The sequence below is a fragment of the Rhagoletis zephyria genome, unplaced genomic scaffold (assembly GCF_001687245.7).
Source record: "Rhagoletis zephyria isolate East Lansing unplaced genomic scaffold, Rhagoletis_zephyria_1.1 Rzeph_scaffold_00584, whole genome shotgun sequence".
NCBI classification, from domain to species: Eukaryota; Metazoa; Arthropoda; class Insecta; order Diptera; family Tephritidae; genus Rhagoletis; species Rhagoletis zephyria.
In genome coordinates this window covers 60912-80632 of record NW_016157668.1, presented here as the reverse complement: position 1 = coordinate 80632, position 19721 = coordinate 60912, and the positions used below count along the sequence as shown (strand labels likewise).

The 19721-nt window shown below is 35.7% G+C and overlaps 2 protein-coding genes across 10 annotated transcripts in view; one reads left to right on the top strand and one right to left on the bottom strand.

Moving 5' to 3' along the window:
• The first annotated feature begins 4397 nt into the window (after positions 1-4397).
• LOC108360531 (transducin beta-like protein 3) lies at positions 4398-11050 on the top strand. 2 transcript variants are annotated; one of them, XM_017612858.1, is made up of 3 exons: positions 4398-4638; positions 7607-7816; positions 7884-11050. In XM_017612858.1, exons 2-3 carry the CDS (start codon positions 7794-7796, stop codon positions 10267-10269), a joined length of 2409 nt encoding a protein of 802 aa, XP_017468347.1. In that variant the 5' UTR covers positions 4398-4638; positions 7607-7793; the 3' UTR covers positions 10270-11050. The 2 variants fall into 2 exon arrangements, with proteins under 2 accessions (XP_017468347.1, XP_017468348.1); XM_017612859.1 differs by lacking the exons at positions 4398-4638; positions 7607-7816 and having other exon boundaries at positions 8080-8194; positions 8256-11050.
• A 190-nt stretch (positions 11051-11240) lies between these two features.
• Positions 11241-19721, bottom strand: part of PCB (Pyruvate carboxylase) — a 42300-nt gene continuing 33819 nt past the window's right edge. For 7 of the 8 annotated variants that reach the window (XM_017612849.1, XM_017612850.1, XM_017612851.1 and 4 more), the window contains 5 exons: positions 16932-16979; positions 15690-16087; positions 14976-15235; positions 13808-14837; positions 11241-12298 (listed from right to left, as the gene is read on the bottom strand). In XM_017612849.1, coding sequence (XP_017468338.1) covers positions 12050-12298; positions 13808-14837; positions 14976-15235; positions 15690-16087; positions 16932-16979 — 1985 coding nt within the window. In that variant the 3' untranslated portion in view covers positions 11241-12049. The remainder of the gene's footprint in view (positions 12299-13807; positions 14838-14975; positions 15236-15689; positions 16088-16931; positions 16980-19721) is intronic. The other variant, XM_017612857.1, reaches the window with a different exon arrangement.

Below are 19721 nucleotides of genomic sequence, written 5' to 3'. Positions count from 1 at the left end.
TTACTATACAAACCTAATATGTAAGGTCGGTGTTATGCAGACAAACTTTTGTTTGCCAAATTAAATGGCGGCTGCTTAGTTTGCTCGGAGGTGGTTATGTCGAGTTTGGCACAGGGTTGCACGTTCATTATGGTTTTCTTGGCTATTGCCAACACGAAATGAGAATTTCAGATGTACATACGCGCAAAATTTAAAATTTTTGTATATGACAACACCGAATTTGCTGCAGTTTGACCAAACAAAATTAGTTTGCTGTGAGAGTCGCCAAACTCGCTCTCTCCGAGTTTGCTGCAACAACAATTGCACGCAGTTTGCCAAACAAAATTTCTGCATAACACCGACCTAAAAAGATAAAGATAGTGATGTTAAAAGACATCGATGTATCGAGCAATAGCGATGGTCGTGGCTTCAAGCATCGATGTTCGTCGATGTTTTTATGAATCCGATTTCAAATCAAAACATCGATGTTTACTAATTTTTACTAATATTTAACCACTTCATTTTGTGTGCCTTAAAGGGGGTACTAAAATAAATAAAATATTTCAAGTTTAAATTTCACAGATATTATTTCCCAACAGGAAATGCGTATGTAAAAGTTATTTAGCTAGTTTTTAATAGAAAATTTTGGCTCGAAAACGCAAAATGTCAAGAGAACTGAAACGTTCTACAAAAGGAGGCATGCATTCAAAGAGAATTCAGGGAACATTACACGAGGATCTCTTCTTAATAGCATGCATGATAACTGTAATTTCCGTCAGTCTACCTTAATTTTCCTGTTCGTTACTCAATTATGAAGGGATGGAATTATCAAGGCCGGTCCACATAGAACTTTCGCGTTGGCTTTGGCATTGGCGTTGGTTTGACAGAACGCACGTTAAAAGTGTGCTTGTTACAATGAACGCTTGGCAGCGAATGCTTGGGCCACTAAATTAACATACTAACGACAGATAAATTAATATTTCATATCAATAATTGCATTAAAAACAATGGCCCGTAGTCATAGTCAAAATAAAGTCGACTTTAAAGTTAGTTGCAGCTTTTTTGACAGATATCCCATTGAAAATTATGTCAAAAAGCTGCAACTAACTTTAAAGTCGACTTTATTTTGACTATGACTACGGGCCAATATTTCTTGGCCGCACTTGGGTAAAAAGGAAAAGTATTTCACATAATTTTATTTATTTGCAACAGCTGACGAGCTTTGTGTCGGTGCACAGTGTCGCGACTTCATATACATAAGCGTTGGCCAAAAATAGAAGGAGTTATAGTAGGTAAATGAAAATTGGTACAGATAGTTAACGTAAGTAGACTAAGAAAAAAACTAAGTTTTGAGAAAATCAGCCCAAGGACACGCCCACCTCCCATATATCCTGAAATGAAAAAAACTTATATTTTCCAAAATTGTTGTTGGAATTGAACCAAATTTGGCTCGATTTGTCTCTGATATATAACTGATAACTGTGTTTAATTATATGGAATTATCTCAAAGGACACGCCCACCTCCCATATATCCTGAAGTAAAAAATTCGAATAATTTCATGTAATTAGCTTAAACATAAACTTTATTTTTAGTTTTAGACAAGCAAAGAATATTTCTTATTTACTATTATCATCGCCAATATCTTCAATGTTATCGCAGAAATCATCCTCAGATATGATGCTTTCATCTTCCACAAAAACAAAATCTTTTATTTCATTTAGATCATATCTTCTTAAAATTTTTTTTTTACTGTTCATCGAAATATCTGGCTCTGACTGCAGAATTAGGTAATGTATTAGATCCCTATTGGAGTCAACTCTACTCGTCTTTCTTGTATGCCTCAGTCTATTATTTCGAATTACTTTGTGACAGGACTCTATGGCCTCCTCCGATAACATTCCAATTGGTATATTTGAATACTTGATGTAATTAATACCGTGAACTAAAACTTTGTGCACAGTAACAGGCATGTAGTACCAGGGATATAGCTTATTATATAAAATAAATGTTTCTTTTAATAGCTTTTCAAAGTTTGTAACATTTATGTGCAGTCCGCTGGAAAATGTTCTTAAAATAACAGAAAAGTTGTTTATTAAAGTTTTATCAACACCTGTTATCGGAGCCGCTTGTTCAATATTTGAAAAGAAGCGTCTGGCCGTGTTTCCATCATTCGATGTGCCATATCCTGTTTTAACCATATCAATACTAAGCCCAATTTCATTCTTGAATTAATCTTGAATCCTCTTTTTGTTTTCCATCACTACCTGCTTATTTTTTTCATCCACTATACGCCAAGACTTAATAGGTAGTTTATATGCAATGTGAATAATGCATTCAAAAAATTTTATCCATGCATGTAAGGTCGATATACCATATTCGTAGCAACTTTCCTTGACTTTTCTTTCAAGAACTAATTCGGTATTCATTTGTGTAGGTTTAGCTCCACACAGAACACAAGTCGCACAACTCTTATGCCCATGTATAGCATTTAACACAGCCCCGTCGATCATAGTTAATTTTAAGCGATACTGAACGTTAATTTTCTTTTTATCATTATTATAGACGTATGCAGTTAAATTTTCTATTTCACGCTGTATGTTGTCTTTTACTTCCATTATAAGTCTAGAATTTTCTTTAGCAAATAATATTTTCAGAGGTCTACATAGCCTTTGAGAAGAGTGTTTGCTGTTTTGCCACACAATTTTTTCATTTTTGCCTTCCACTATACGTAATGGTACGAAAGATGTAACAAACAAAAACACAAAGAGCTTCAGCAGAGGTTGACACAACAAGTTCATCAACACGTCTTCGCTTAGTTCGATGTGATGCTTCTTCGAAAGACACACTTGGCCGACCTCTAACAAAGCTTGAACTTGGTTCCTAAAAAAATAACAGACCTATTTTATCTTTGATTGACGCCAAGAACTGATTTACTTACAACACAAATAGAATCCCCATAGAATATTTCACTATCCAGCCAGTTATTACAGTGTTTTTCAAATAAGTATTTTTTCCGTCCATACTTTTCCCAATTAGTGCTAAATTTCAAAATCGTAAACTTGATTTTTGTTTCCTCTGTGCAGTGTAATGATCTACGCAAATGATTTTCCACAAATTTGTTTATTTCATAAACGATAAGGCTCTTTTTACATTGCTTCATTTCTAACCATTTGTTGAAAATATCGCGTATCTTCAATGGGGTAGACACTGAAAAATATTCATAAAAAATTAAATCGCATACCATCGCAGTTGAGATTTATATATATTTAAATACACACAAANTAAGGCTCTTTTTACATTGCTTCATTTCTAACCATTTGTTGAAAATATCGCGTATCTTCAATGGGGTAGACACTGAAAAATATTCATAAAAAATAAAATCGCATACCATCGCAGTTGAGATTTATATATATTTAAATACACACTTTTTCGCACTAAATATCAAAATATTGGAGAAGTGTTTTGATGTGTTTTTTTTATTGTCTTCTAAACAAGCGGTTCGCTTTCAACAGGTCACTTTGATTTAGACATATCTTTAAGCTAACTGTTCTTTCCATATGATCAATATTTGTCAACAAAACGAGCGTGCCATATTAATTGGCACTTAAATTTGACAATCTATTACAATTTTTACCGACAGTTACATTAAGTATTTGAAATAACAGCGTTTGAAAACTATGTAAAATTCCAGATTTCAATGATGATACTACATGGTTAACAACTATCACAATTGAACTACTATAAAAAAAAATACTAGTTCACATATCCAGGAAAAATTTTAGATTTCATCTAATTTAAGTGTTTATTTGTTAATAAAGAAAAAAACTTTTGGAAATTTGAATGTTCACATATATCATTTTTGGCCACTGCCGTGACACTGTGCGGCGTGAGCGTTGTCGAATTTTGGCTATGTGGACAGCTGCATTTGAATTCATATATTCGAAGTCAGCTGTTGAAGCGACGCCAACGCCAACGCAACGCCAAAGTTCTATGTGCACGGGCTTTCAGGGTCCCAAAATGTAAATCAGCAATGCTGGCACTGCTTAAAGAAACGGGCAAAAAATCGAGTTTTCTCACTCTCTTCATTTTGCGTGATCTTGTGTCGTTCGTTCATGCATATGTATTGAATCATGCATATGCAGTGGTAGGAAAACAAATAGGGACTCAAACTATTTAATCAGAATTAAAAAAAAAAATGGTAGCCCATTAAATTTGTTGATAAACATTTGTTGAAATTTATCGAAATTTTATATTAGAAAAGTGTTTAATAGTTTTTTTTTTTTTTTAAATAAGGTTCTGTGCCAGCATGAAAAATGGTGATTGGAAGATTTTTTTATTCTTAATTTTATTAATAGCCTGGAACAAATAAAAATATTAAAATATTTTAGGTTAGTTTTACGCTATTACGAACTGAACGTGGAAAAGCAGTGCTACTGATGGATATGGGACATTATGCATGCTCATGAACGAAAGACACAAAATCACGCGAGAAGGAAAGAAAGAAAAAGTTATTTTCTAGCTATTGCGATTGCATCGACGCCATCTTTGTTGTAAGAAGTAAACAACGAAGATTTACTGTTGCACATGTGAAAGTAGGGCAGCGGGAACATTGAACTGCACCCACTGTATGCAGTGGTTTTTGTTGGTTGGTAAGTAAGGTAAGTCATTTTGGTTTCTAAATTTAAATAAACTTTTCTATAACCAACTTTTTAGAATTATCATTATCATCATCCGATAGCGAGGATAAATGCACAGATCAAATAAAACTGAACAAAACAAAAATTCGCAATAAGCTGGAAACCACCACCTTAAGTGGTATTCTTTATACAAACGTTGTTCGTTTAACGAAAAGTAAAAACTAATTATTACTGTGTGGCTAACGAACAAACGTTAAAAATGAACGAACAGTAAAGAACAATCCGTGAACTATCGATTGCAATAACGACGAACAAACGATTTATCACATTTAACAAATCAAAATAATGAAATTCTTACACCTGAGGTGCTAAATGCTGGAATTGTAAATTTATTTTAAATGCTTGGCTGTGGAACAAACGTTAAAAATAGACGAAAAATTAAGAACAATCGACGAACCACCGATTGCAATAATAATTAGTTGCGTTCCAGATAACTTCGTGTAAAAACCTGTAAGGCTTTCTGCTCATTGGTCGTCCAATCATAGTTGAGTCATAGTTATCGTCATGAAGCAACGATTACATGACGATTACACTTCTGCACACTTGGTCGTGATATTTCAATTCATTTGGCGTCTAAAAATTCACTTGGAGCAGGTATTTTCTGTTTTTTTTGGTTGATATTTTCGCGAAATATTTACAAAAACCTGCAATTTTTTAAATATAGACTGTGCTGCAACATTTCTAGACGTAATTTTCCAGTAATATCTCTTCTTTTCTTTTCCTGGAATGTGTTTTGTGTATGCACACAGAGACTTAATACAATTTCTTCATATTTTATAGTTAAAACGCTCATATTTATTAAATTTTAATGCAATTATCCACTTTTTAATAATTTCCACAGATTTTATGCAAAAAAATACTAATTTTTATACAATTTTAATGCAAATATTAACTTTTTCACTAATTTTCCCCCATAAAATGTAAACAAACAATGCGTGCACAACGATTAGCAAACAACAGTGCCGTACTTATCCGTTTCTGCATCTTCTACGATTTGCCGATAACTAGCCGATAACGACAAGTGTGCAGATCTCCTTTGAAATGCATTTGCTCGGCTCCATGAACCAACGACTACAGATCACCTAATCAGCCATCGTTGTATTTGTAATCGATTTTCAGAAAAAAGTTTTCGTAGCGTTTTTGACGTTTTTCGGTTTTGTTTACACCGTCTTCTACCTCTTCGTAGCGATTGAATGTGTTTTCTGCAGCGATTTTAATTATAAATTTTGGTTTATTACATATTTATGATATAAAATAAAGTGCTGTGTGATCGGAACAAGTTTGTGCGTATGTTTGGTTTGCCAAAAGGCGTAAATTTGCGTGAAAAGTGGGTGCACGTTTGTGGCCAGAACGTTGGCATTGAAAAATCGACCCGTGGTAATGATATGCGATTGTAAAACACTTTCAATCATGAAAACCATATTTTATGAACTTTTTTTGCTAATTGTCATCAAGTTTCACTTTGTATATTTTATAATAAATACCAATTTAATCGCACTCAATCACCGCGCCTTTTTCGTTTTCTTTGTTTGTTTTCATTCTTAGGCAGATGTCAAAAACACTCAGAAATATACTTTTTTCTTGCTTCTTTGATTAGGTGATCTTGTATTTTTGGTTCATGGCTCGGCTCAATATTTCAGGGCGAGACGATAACGCAACTATGATTGGACGACAAGTGTGCAGATAGCCTAAAACTGTCAAATAACAAAATTACTCTCTTGAAAGAGAGGAGCAAGAAAGAAAAAATAAAAGTCACCTGGAACGCGAAAAACCACTTTTCCTGTAACTACTTCCTTTTTTTTAATGTTAAGCGCCATGGAGACGATCAAATATTTTTATCAACCGTCTCGCGTTTTGCTTGACAAAAAACAAGTGCACTTGCCTTCTGATCGTCGTGGTGAGTAAGTGCGCGGACAAGAAAAAGAAATTGCTTGTTGAATTTATGCGTTTATTTGACCCCGCGACGACGCCTTGGCCAGAAAGTGGGTAGAGTTCTGTCGGCAGGATAAGCCATACAATTTAGACACCAGCGTAATATGCATGAAGCACTTTACGGACCACTTTTAAACACGACATGTTAAGTTGAAAACGTTGAAATACCACAAATTACATATTAAAATCGGAGGTAAGCAAGCATCGACCACTTTCTGCAGGAAAACATGCGCTGCGACAAGATATTATCACTTTTTCGGCACCTGCAATACAAACACAAAAATTCTAAATAGTTAATTAATAAGACCTATTCTTTTGAACACATTTCAAGAGTGGTTGTGTATTTTTTGTTAACGTAGTGCTTAATTTGCTATATTCAAAGATGGCTTGAGAAATTGTTGAATCGAGAAGAAAACACGTTTTCTCGCTGCAAATTCACAACTGTCAACTCATTGTTCTTCGCCATATTCTTTGTTTACCCGTTGCCACAAATGTCATTCTGCGGGAATGCGCAATCTTGTATTCTATCGTTCTCGACTATCAATACTTATTTGCGTGATTTATTTATTTGCAAATAAAAAATTAACTCAGCGTTTAAACGCAAATTTTACCTTTTTGCAAATTGTTATTTGCAAATAATACGTGCGTATAAACGTAGTATCAGAAAAATTTGTTTTAGGTGCTAGATAGAGGAACTACGTAAAGTGAACATTTAAAAATCAATTATTACTGTATGGATAACGAACAAACGATAAAAATGGACGGACAGTAAAGAATATCTACGAACTATCGATTGTAATAAAAAAATCTTAATATTTATACCAATGAACAGCTAACGTCGGTTGGGTAGACAAAATTCTTTAAAATATTAAAATGCTATATAAACATCGGAATTCATTTAATTCAATGCGTATTTTGCCAATTTTTGAGTTTATTTTAATAACATTTTGACAGGATATTTCTACGTTGTGACTGGATATTTCTATATATTTTCCAGGCGGTATATGGGATTTCGCTAACTGTGTACGCCCTACTATTTAGTTTTTAATCATATGGGTACTTCTGTGACGCGCACGTTTTTGGTGCAAAGAGAAAAGCGAAAAACGTAAACACCGGGAGTATTGCACGAGGATATTATCAATTTAATTCACATATTTAAAAATTGTTAATGCCACAATTATATCATGTCTGGTTTGTGTGAGAAGAGGTAATACAGCAGAAACATTTATAAATCTCCAACTAATCTTTATTTCCACTTTTACTTCATCGCCCAGTTATGCTGTTGATGCCAAGTTCAACAATTTCTATAATGGTGGTGATGTCGCTTGGTCCAATGATGGCCAAATTTTTTATTGTTCGAATCATACCGAAGTATGTGCAGTGAATGTCTCCACGGGCCAACTTGTGCGTTCATACGGCACTAATGTTGAAGCAGGAGAAACTGGCTTATCGGCAGACAGAGCACCACGATCGGATGATGAACAATTAGAAGACGAAATTCCTTGTTTTGCGCTTGCACCGGATAACACTTTACTTGTAACAGCTCACCGCAGTGGATTACTGCGTCTATGGTCTATCGATACTGGTAAAGTCGTGAAATTATGGAAATCTCAGCACCGAGGACCGATAGTTAAAATTCATTTCAGCAATTGTGGTAAGATCATTTGCTCTAGTGGTGCTGATTCTTCTTTACGCATATGGGATTATGTACATAGCACGTGTGTTTGCGCTTTGCGTGAATTTTCCGGCCCAGCACTAGTTTTAGCATTCCATCCAGATCCTACGCGCACGGAAGTGTATGCAGCAGGCGCAGATAATGCAATATATTGTTGGAACTATGCAGAGAAGCGACTTTTGCGACAAATGCGTGGACACCTTTCCCAGGTCACAGCTATCACATTTATAGGCGGTGGAAATGATGGTGGTTATGATTTTGTAGCTTCGGTAAGTCGAGACAAAGTCTTAATTGTATGGCGGTTAGCCGATGCATCCCAGCACAAAGTTATACCGATGTATGAAGAACTTGAAGGCGTAGTTTGTTTGAATGAAAATCTTGTCAACAAAGGGGCATTTGATGTGGTCGTAGCTTGTGCATCCGGAGCCTTAAAGTTGGTTGATTGTAAAACAGCTAAATTAATCACTTTGAGTGAGGACGCAAGCCAAGAGCTTCGACAACTACTATATTGTAAACACACTAAGCAATTGGCTGTGGTTACGGTGGAACAAAATATTTTGATATATAAAGCAACTGCTGAAAGTGTGGAGACCAAAACACTGGAATGTACAAAGCAATTGATCGGGTTTAATGATGAAATTCTTGATATTTGCTTTCTGGGCGAGAATGACCGCTTCTTAGCTGTAGCTTCAAATAGTAAAAATATTAAGATATATGACACGGAAGCGAATATGAATTGCAAAATTGTTAGCGGACACAACGACACCGTAATGACACTAGCCGCGGCTGGTGGCACTAATTTGCTACTTTCTGCCGGAAAAGACCTTAGTATTTTATTATGGAGAGTGAATCCAAATAACTTTACACTTTCGTGTATTGCTCGCAACAACAGCAGTCACACTTCCACTATTGGCTGTCTCGTGTTCGGCTGCAACACTGCGGCATTCTTCGCTTCAGTTTCGCAAGACGGCAGTCTAAAAGTATGGCATCTGAAAAAAAACAAAGATGCAGCACACTCCTTCAATTTAAAGTACTCGGCACTGTCGCATGACAAGGAGGTGAATAGTGTCAGCTTTTCGCCCAACAACAAACTTCTGGCTACAGCATCGCAAGACAAAACTGCGAAATTATGGAGTGCTGAGACCAACACCTTAGTTGGCACGCTGCGTGGACATACGCGAGGCGTTTGGTGCGTGCGATTCTCACCGGCTGATCAAGTCGTACTAACTTCATCCAGCGATTGTACACTACGTCTTTGGTCGCTATCCACACTAACTTGTATAAAACGTTTTGAGCAAGAATGCACTATTCTGCGCGCAGAATTCATTGATTACGGCAAATATATAGTGTCTGCCGCAACCGATGGTATACTTAAGTTATGGAGCATTAAAACGAACGAATGCGTACAAACACTGGATGCGCATACCGATCGTATTTGGTCTTTGGCCGTATCAGCGCGCAGCGGTAAATGTTTTTACAGTGGTGGTGCAGACTCCAAATTAATAAAGTGGCAAGATGTTACCACACAGTGCCGGAACGAGGAGATCGATAAACGCGCACAATTGATGCGAGAGGAACAAACGCTACAGTCTTTGTTACAACAACGGCAAAATATGAAAAAAGCCTTCATGTTAGCACTTCGTCTAGGCAAACCAAAAACAACCTACAACATTATAAGTGAATATGTGCGTGGGCGCAACACTGAACCCGTGCATGAGATAATCAATACGTTGAACGGGGAGCAGCGTGTGACGCTTATGGAGCACACGAAGGCGTGGACAACTAATTCGAGACATTGCAAGATAGCCAACCTGGTGTTGCACTATTTGCTGAGTGATTGCATAGCAGCGCCGACACAGCACGGGGTGCCTGGTATGCGTAATGTGGTAGAAGTACTGACGCCATACCTCCAGCGGCATCACAAACGTGTCAATGAGCTGACCAAGGAGCTGATGTTTCTCGAGTATATTGTCGATGGAATTTAGGGTTGTCTGGAAGCTGGTTAATGTGGCGTTATTGTTTGATTGAGTTTTGTAGTACTACTAGTAGCGACATGATGAAAAAATAAAACATTTGCAAATATTGTCCATTTCTTGTTAATTAACCGAGATTGGATTGGTTGTAGAAGTGACATTTTTGATTTCTTGGTGGTGCTTTTTATTTATTTTTTTTTCAGCAAACGGCGGTTAACCGGCCTGCTAATTTACCATGTGAGACAATCAGCTGATTGCTGTTTACACAATGTGCAGTGAAAAAATTATACCGCTTTTAATTTCCAACTCTGGCAACCCTGTGCATCACGTGCAGTGCCCGCGGTTGTGTACATAGATGTGTGTGTGCGCGGGGCTGCAGCGACCTTCTTTGTGCTTCTGTTTGCCTGGTACAATTTTACAGTGAAGTTGAAAAAAGTGGGAAAGCGAATTTTTAGAATTTGGGAGCGAGCGAGCTTCTCTTATTTTCTCCAAACGCACATTTCGAGATATCAAATAAAATAGGATGAAGTTATATTTTTAAACATTTCTTTATTATCTTGCCAACATACATACATATTTTATACATTTAAATAAACTCTTTGTTCTCGCATAATCATTTATATAATTTAACTCGCTTTAAATGAAACTTAACAAAAAATATGTATATCGAAAACAATATAAAGAAATCTACTAAATGAACAAGAGAATTGTATAAAAAATATGTTGCTCACTACAGTAATTCTAAACTTAACACATACTATGTATGCATATAAAAAAGTAAGGAAACCATTATAACNAAGAAATCTACTAAATGAACAAGAGAATTGTATAAAAAATATGTTGCTCACTACAGTAATTCTAAACTTAACACATACTATGTATGCATATAAAAAAGTAAGGAAACCATTACAAAAAGGAAACTTACAAAAATATATATTGTTTTTTCCTTTTTTAATAATGGTTTGTAGCTATTTTTATTTTTGTCTGCGCTTTCAACGCAACTGCCTTTGTCTGCACACTTTGTCAAGCACAAAAAACGGCTACAGATTTACGGTTTAACATATCTGCACAGTGGCTCGATATGGTTCGAAATTTTTGTGCGTGAAAAAATTGAAACTTTCTTATTAAAAAAAGGACACAACGATTGTCGCGATGTGTGCTCTTAGCTGACAAAGGAATTTGTACATTCGTTCCTCAATATCAGCAATAACAATATTAAAATCATCTCAATATGCATATATATATGTAAATTCACTAGGAAGGTACAAAAGTTCAAACTCGTAAATGGAGATGTAAGAGTCAAATGTTTTTTTTTTCTAAGTTTGTTTTGTTCTAGTATGTTTGTAATTATTTTTATATTTAAATTGACAGTATAATTTTTTGCATTTGCAAACAGCCAAGTTTTAATTCGCTGAGACTTTGGTTTGGCCGCGCATTTAGTAAATTAAAATGTATACACAATAAATATTCATAAGTATATAAGTTTACATAAGTACCTTCGTTTGTCATTTTTTCATATCTATGTATGTACATATAAGAATGCATGTGTGTATATAACAATTTCCTTCTTTAATTTACTACAAATATCATCACTAATTGGTACGTTTTGGGCTTTTCACACTCATATTTTTGTATTGTACATATATGTATTTAAGCTTATTTATTATTGTATGTGTTTGTGTTCGCATCGCAAAATCACAAAGCAATAAATTTACTGTTGGTCTAAACAGTAGTTTTGAGAGCAGGCATATGGGTATGCAGTTCAACTTAGCTGGGCCGAAGGCGATGATTTTTACTCGATATGCATGATCAAGTCGTCACCTTCCAATTTCATGCCGTTGATGATCTCCAGCTTCTTCACCACTCCTGCTTTAGGTGCTTGTACAATCATCTCCATTTTCATGGCAGATAGTACCACCAAAGGTTGCCCCTTTTCGACTGTGTCACCCTCCTTTACACGAATATCGATCACTGTGCCAGGCATGGGTGCGCCTACTTCATTTTTGTTCGATTTATTGGCCTTGGGATGGATGTGAAGTTCCTGTTCCAAACGAAGCAAATTTTATTAGTTAAGAAAGGTTAAAAAATAAAATGCAGACTGAATTAAAGTTGTAAGTGAAATAATTCATTATCTTCGTGCATCAGTAAGAGTGGTAGATATCCATATAAACTACGGTGAAAAATAGTAAACTTGCTCAGATTTTCCTGAGATTTACTGTACTCTGTACCTTTGCTCAGGGATTGGCTTACTGCTACGCTTGGTAAGCTAGTGGGCGAAAATGGTAAAAGGACTTTCAATTTCGATAAAACGCAGTTTATCTTTCTTTATTACTGATCCGATTTTTCTAAAAAAAATCTTTAATCGTGAAACCGAATTCTAACTCATAAGTAAACATATCTGGAATCTAAACCTAATCGGGAAAATTAGAAGCGCCTCTAAAAAACGCTTTCAATAAAAACTTCTCTTTGAAAGCTTTGAAAGAATCTTTTTGAATAGCCCTGCCATTGGAAAGCCGCCGAGAAAGTTTTCCCGGAGTAATGCAAGTAAAAAAACAAAAACATTCGTAGTCGATCTGTGCCTGTGTGCCTGGAGACAAGTTAAATTAGTGCGTCTTCTATTACTGTGTGTAAATTTTTTTCCGAGAGAAGCTTAATCAGTAGGCCCTAAAGCTGTGGCCCTTCCATATAACAAAAAAATAACAACAAGGAGAAGGGGTTATGCCTTCAAAAGTTCATAAAGAAGCTCTTAGGAGCCCTCCGTTTTCTAATTTTGCCCACTGGGAACAACTATTTAGTCAAATACTTCACTTAAAAACTTTAACTTTTTGTTATTCACAAACCATTCATCTAATGCGGCCAGGTTAATAAGCACCACATTTTTTTACGGGACTATACTTATGTACATTAGACCGTACCAGAAAAATATTGTATTTTTGCAAGGTCATTTCGAAACAAAAAAAAAAATGCCGAACGTAGGGGTCACCTTTTTAAATTTTTCGTCATATCTTAAAATATTATATCGATATTTCTGTCTCAAGAAGAAATTTTTTTGTTCCAAAATTGAGTAACCTCAAGTACCCCGTTCTAGTACTTACCCAACAGATCTCAGTACCTAACGTTCCACTCTATTGTCAGTAAAATAAAGCTCGTCAAAAATTATTAAACTTTTACGAAGGAGGTATCTCGAAATATTTACTACCGAATGTAGATGTCACCGTAAAATTTAAAAAAGCGACCACTAGATTCGCCCCAACATTTTTTTTTCGACATTGCTTTGCAAAAATTTCAAACTCAGGGGTATGCGAACTTTTTTGTTTGCTTGCACGGTGGTACGGTCTAATGTTCTTACATACATATGGGTATCGATGGCTGAGTGGAAGATCGATCTATCTCAGCAGCCAGTTTGAAATCGTCCTATCACATTCAGTACATTTTCAATGTATTTCCGTTTCAGATAGAGCGTTTTCGAACTGGCTGCCGAGATAAGTCGATTTTCCACTCAGCCATCGATATGTACTTACGTAGGTAGCTTCATGCGCTTTTTACTTACCTTCACGGCTTCCTTGTCGCGGATCAACACAGATCGCAGTTGACCGTTCATTTCGAAGAATACCTCACGTTCACCATTCGCCGTCAGATCCTCAGCCATTGCCAAAGTCTTCAAGCTCAATGTCTTACCACGTTCAATTGTAACTTCAAATTCTTCACCCACTTTCGGTCCAGTAAGGAAAATGCGTGTATCTAGCTTATCGACTGGTCCATAATTCTCACGGAAGTACATGAAATCTTCGGTCACTGCAGGATAAAGCGCCGCTGACATAACATCGCGATCACTAATGTGTGGATGAGATTCTTTTAGATCATTTTTCAGCTTATCAAAGTCCAACGATGGCAAATTAGCGCCCGGACGTCCCTCAACGCGTGGCATATCTTTGAGTACACGTGAACGAAGAGGTTCAGGGAAACCACCATGTGGTATACCGATAGAGCCTTGTAAGAATTCAACCACCGACTTGGGGAATGATAATTCCTCGGCGCGTTCAAGCACTTGATCAGCATTTAATTTATTTTGCACCATAAACTGCGCCAAATCACCAACAACCTTTGACGATGGGGTCACCTTTATTATGTCACCCAATAGCAAGTTTGCTTCGCGGTATGCCTTTTTTACATCTTCGAAGAAATCACCCAAGCCCAGCGAGAATGCTTGGAATTGCAAATTGGTATATTGACCACCGGGTATTTCGTTAAGGTATACATCAGCGTTGCCCGACTTCATGGTGGTGGTGCATTCGAATGGCGCATATAGTGTGCGCGTTTGCTCCCAGTAGGCTGAATATTCGGAGACATCACGCAAGTCGAATTGCGTATCGAGCGGTGTACCTTGCAGCGATGCAACCACAGCGCCCATACTAGGCTGTGATGTCATGCCGGACATTGAATCGACAGCTGTGTCAACAACATCGGCACCAGCTTCGGCACAGGCAAGCATGGAAGCAACACCAGCGCCCGAAGTGTCGTGTGTATGAATGTGAATGGGTATATCGGGATGTTTGTCGCGTATGGCAGTGATAAGTAGCCTGGAAGCGGGGAGGAAAATAAGAGTAATAAAAGGGAGTGTAAATCTTAAAGGTGCTCAATTGGATTTTTAACATATAACTTTACCATTGATTTAAAAAATCGAAAAAAGCCGAATAAGGATATAATATACAACTTACTTGGCCGCTTGTGGCTTCAATAAGCCAGCCATATCTTTGATGCAAAGTACATGGGTGCCCGCCTTCACTAGCTCATCGGCCAAATTGGTGTAGTAATTGAGATCGTACTTAGTGCGTGTCGGATCACTTACATCGCCAGTGTAAGAAATAGCTGCCTCAACGACGCCACCTGCTTTGCCAGCAGCTTCCATACCCAAAATCAAATTGGGCAAATAATTCAGGGAATCAAAAACGCGGAAAATATCCATGCCGGTTTTGACCTGAAATAAAGTATAGAAAAGTTTTCGTAAAAAATTATTCGCGGTTTAAACTTAGATAAAATTTCAGTCAGCTTTAAATATAAGCGCAGTTTACTTGGTGTAATTTTTAACCTGCACTGAAAAACTGGCCCTAAGTGAAATTAAGTTAATATATTGCAAGTTAATATAGTGTATAGTTAAGTTTAATATAGTGCAAGCTTTCACAAATTTTTTCGATTTGTTTTATTTTTTTTTTTAAGAAAAAATANTTTTTAACCTGCACTGAAAAACTGGCCCTAAGTGAAATTAAGTTAATATAGTGCAAGTTAATATAGTGTATAGTTAAGTTTAATATAGTGCAAGCTTTCACAAATTTTTTCGATTTGTTTTATTTTTTTTTTTAAGAAAAAATGTAAACATTTTCTGCGTGTGTTGCCGTATATTTTTTTAGAATTAAAAAAAATATTTAACTTACCGCTAGATCACAGAACTTATACACCACATTGTCTGGATAACTTGTGTAGCCAACAGCATTGGCGCCACGCAACAACATCTGGAATGGAATATTTGGTATATGTTTACGCATTTCCTCCAAACGCTCCCAGGGACATTCGTGTAGGAAACGTAAGGCCACATCGAAAGTGGCACCACCCCAATTCTCCAACGAATAGAGGTTATTGAATTTGTGTGCAACATATGGTGAGATCTTGAGCAGATCATGAGAACGGACACGTGTAGCCAGCAATGATTGATGAGCATCACGGAATGATGTATCCATCAGCATGAGGTTCTTACGGCTGCGTACTTCCTTTGCAAATGCTTCGGGACCCTCTGATTTTAGAATATGACGTAGACCCTTTGGTGGTTCGGTGACTAAGAAAATTTATGGGATGTTATTAAAACAAAATTTCAGTTAAATTAGCAAAAAATTCAAAAAAAAAAGCAAATAAAGCATAACTCGGAAATATATGACAGGGAGACTTATTTTCGGCCGATACTGGCAAATAAAAGTGCTATTAGCATTCACAGAGTAAGGCTTTATAATGAAAATTTTGAACTAGTGCCGCCACTGCCATATAAGTCGGAGTTATGCGCTTGCGCTTGCGAATGCAGCTTAAAGCCTAAGCTGAAGCAATTTAACAAAAACGAATCGCAAACGTGTAGAAAAATACAGAAAACAAGAGTTTAATAAACAATATGTACATATTTACACTATATATTATAAAATTATTCATGGTATCGCTTCTGATATCATCAAGTCGGCTAACCAAACCCAAAAACAGATTGTAGAACGAAGAAATAAAGTAAGAACCAATTGTAAATAATGGAATTGAGAAAGTACTAACAAGTACCAGAGAAACCAATGAAAAAAGTAAGCGAAAAAACTTATAAAATCGGTATAGTGTTTTTAAGATCAGTGAACCTACAAAAATTTTACAAATATGTGGGCCAATTTGAATACCAAATACATACATATGTATGTGCATATGTATATGGTGTAAATGTAAGTGGATTGTGATATGCAAATTTGGTTTTAAGGTCATTAGGGTTTGTCTTATTATATTCGAAAAGGCGTATGCGGATACACCTATTCACATATATATATGTATGTATTTTATGTATGTAGATAAACACACCATATATTTATATATAATATAGCATGATTAAGAATGAAAATTCGAAAAGTAGTAGTTGTAGTAGCAGATTCAAAACATACCTTTGGCTTCCCCGCGCTCTTCACGGCTAATTGCCTCGGGAGACAGGTCTTCGAGTGATTGTGATCACAATTTCAAAGTTCGAATGGTTTTCATGATCATGTGAGTTTTTTTGTTTTTTTTTTTCGGTGATGTTACAAAATGGGGTAATTTGCAATTGTTTTTTTTTTTTTATTTTGGTTTCCAAATAAAATATTGTTTATTCATTTGTTTTTAGATTAATCATACGATGTAATAAAGAAAATAAATTCGTAAAATGATAAGAAACATTAAAGAAATTAAAAAGTGAAGTAAGCAAAAGAAGACATATGTACATACCGTTACCTTAATATAGAAGGCCCTAACACATATAGTCGTTGAAATGCAAAAAACCTTAACTAACTAAAAAATTTTTATTGCTTAAATTGATGTGCTGTTACTTATAATTCGATGAAATGCTTCATAATAAATCAAAAAGGAAATTTCGGATTTTTAATTAGTTACGGCCTTTTGTATTTCAGCGACGGTGTGAGATAGGGCCTTTCTATATTAAGGTAACGATACATAAATAGTATATATTTGTATATATGTATGCCGATAATTTTAAGATTTACATATGTAAATTCAAAGCGCGCAGAGATAGGACGAGAGGAAGGAATTTAGGCAGTATGCGGTAAGGTCAAGCGGATAAGCAATCTGGCTAAGCATTTTATAATGTTAATGGAGAGTATAAGAGAGAAGGGCAGTAACTAGATAAAAGATATGCAAATGGAGCTGGGAATTAAGGATAGGAAACCAGAATTGCCGAGAAGAGATAGAGGACAGTTAGAAAAATATATGTACCCATATTTAAAGCCAATCATTGTGAAAATCGAAGTAAATTTTTATATACAGTGACGAACAAAAGTATTGCAATATTTACATGCAAAGTTTTTTATTATAATTTCTTTTCGCTAATTATTTATAAAAATATAGTTCAAACTACAACAAAAAACACAAAAATTTAATCTTTTAACTTTGTGCAAAACTCAAGAAAATGCAACTTTTCAATTGTATTTTATAGAAAAATTCCAAGTATGCAGTTTTATAGCCCATTTAATTTTAGTATGTATAACAAAGTGCAAGTCTGAAGATCCAAAATATCGCGTTGAGTTTTGGCAATTTTTTCTCGCAGGTTCTGCCATACAAAGTATGGTGGACATTTTTTTGTATGAAAGAAAGTAATAACACCGTCCGCAAAAAACTTGCCAAAAATCAAGGCAATTTTCACGCGAAAAATTATCTCTGTGACAATACTTTTGTTTGTCATTGTATGCAAATGCCGATAAGAAACAATATCCCAGTTTTGAAAGTGAGTTGGAAATCTCATGATTTTGAAAATCAACATAATTAGAAAAAGGACATGAACAAGTGAAAGCGTTAACTTAATTAAGGTAGAATGGAGAGCAAGCAGAATAGACAAAACCGCTTTCAAAAACAAAAAACAACAGAGACGACGAAAATGTGATTTAATGAAAAAGAAACGATGAAAATATTAAAAAAAAAATAAAAAAAGCTAATACTCATTAGAGTGCTAAAGGGTTTCAAAATATAGTGAAAGTTCCCATAAGCGGACACCGATCGTCACCTACTTTTTGTCCGCCTATGAGAAATGAGAAAGAAAAGAAAATATCTTTGAATGCGGACGTATGTTCTTGTGTACATATACGTATGTACAAGCACAAGAGTCAACATATGACTGAAAAAAAAAAAATTGACTCCTTGTTAGAGCTTCGCGTCCGTTTATGGGAGTTTTTTTTTTCATGACTAGACATGTTTCGAGTGTCCGCGTCCGTTTATCGGAAAGTCCGTGTACGGGAGAGCATTTTGTATGGAAAAAACAAAACATTTTTCGTTCCCAAGAATGTGTCCGCTTATAAAAGATGTCCGCTTATTAGAGCGTGCGTCTGTGAGGGCTTTCACTGTAGTTGAAAATTCGGGGAAGGATGCATGTGAAAGAAAATGCTTGAGCTAAGTTCAAACTGCGAGCGATGTACATAAAATTCAAAACCCGAACATAAAAATACATATGTATGTATGTTTACAAAATTATTAATATTGAAAATTTTTAGTAATTTAATATTTATGAATTTCTAAATACTAAACATCATAAAATGAAATAGAGAATGGTTGATAAGGACACGAAGTTTTTCGAAAATCTAAGGAAAGGACATGAACAATTTAAAAATAATTAAAATGAATGACAATGTAAAATGAAAAGTGTTGACAAATAAAAGCTTTATATAGTGAATATTTGGGATGCAAATAAATCCATAGAAATACCTTCACATTATGTATGTGTTCGCCAAACAAGCGAATCTGCTAAGGACCATTTACTTTTCTTAATTTGCTGTCTCTATTAGCGATTGTTCATCTGCTGCGATAGATCTCGTGCGACGAATCGCTTGCGGAGACTGCTCATCGCAATCGCAACAGATATCGCTTGCGAGCTACCACAGGCGATGAAACTGTCAAATAGTTAGTTCCACAGCTCAACAACTTAAACAACTTAAACTTTAAAACAACTTTGAATTTTTATAAAGTTGCGTTTTTCTGTAAAATCAATGCTCAAAACAACATGGAGTAAGCTACTTTTGCGTGCACTCGTAAGCACTTTTTGAAATTAAATCTTCTGCGATGAAATGCCCAAGTACACAAATTTCTCTGCGATGAGCATTTCGCTTGCGATCAAACTGACAGATCTCCTACGATGGCTGTACGCGAATGGAGACAGCATGTAAGAGTAAAAATAAAAGTATGCAATTAGTGCAGCC

Excerpts from the sequence above, each read along its gene's own strand:
- LOC108360531 (XM_017612858.1), top strand. The coding sequence starts at position 7,794 with ATGTCTGGTTTGTGTGAGAAGAG. Across the intron at positions 7,817-7,883 it reads TCTGGTTTGTGTGAGAAGAG|TTATGCTGTTGATGCCAAGT; the intron begins GTAATACAGCAG and ends TTCATCGCCCAG.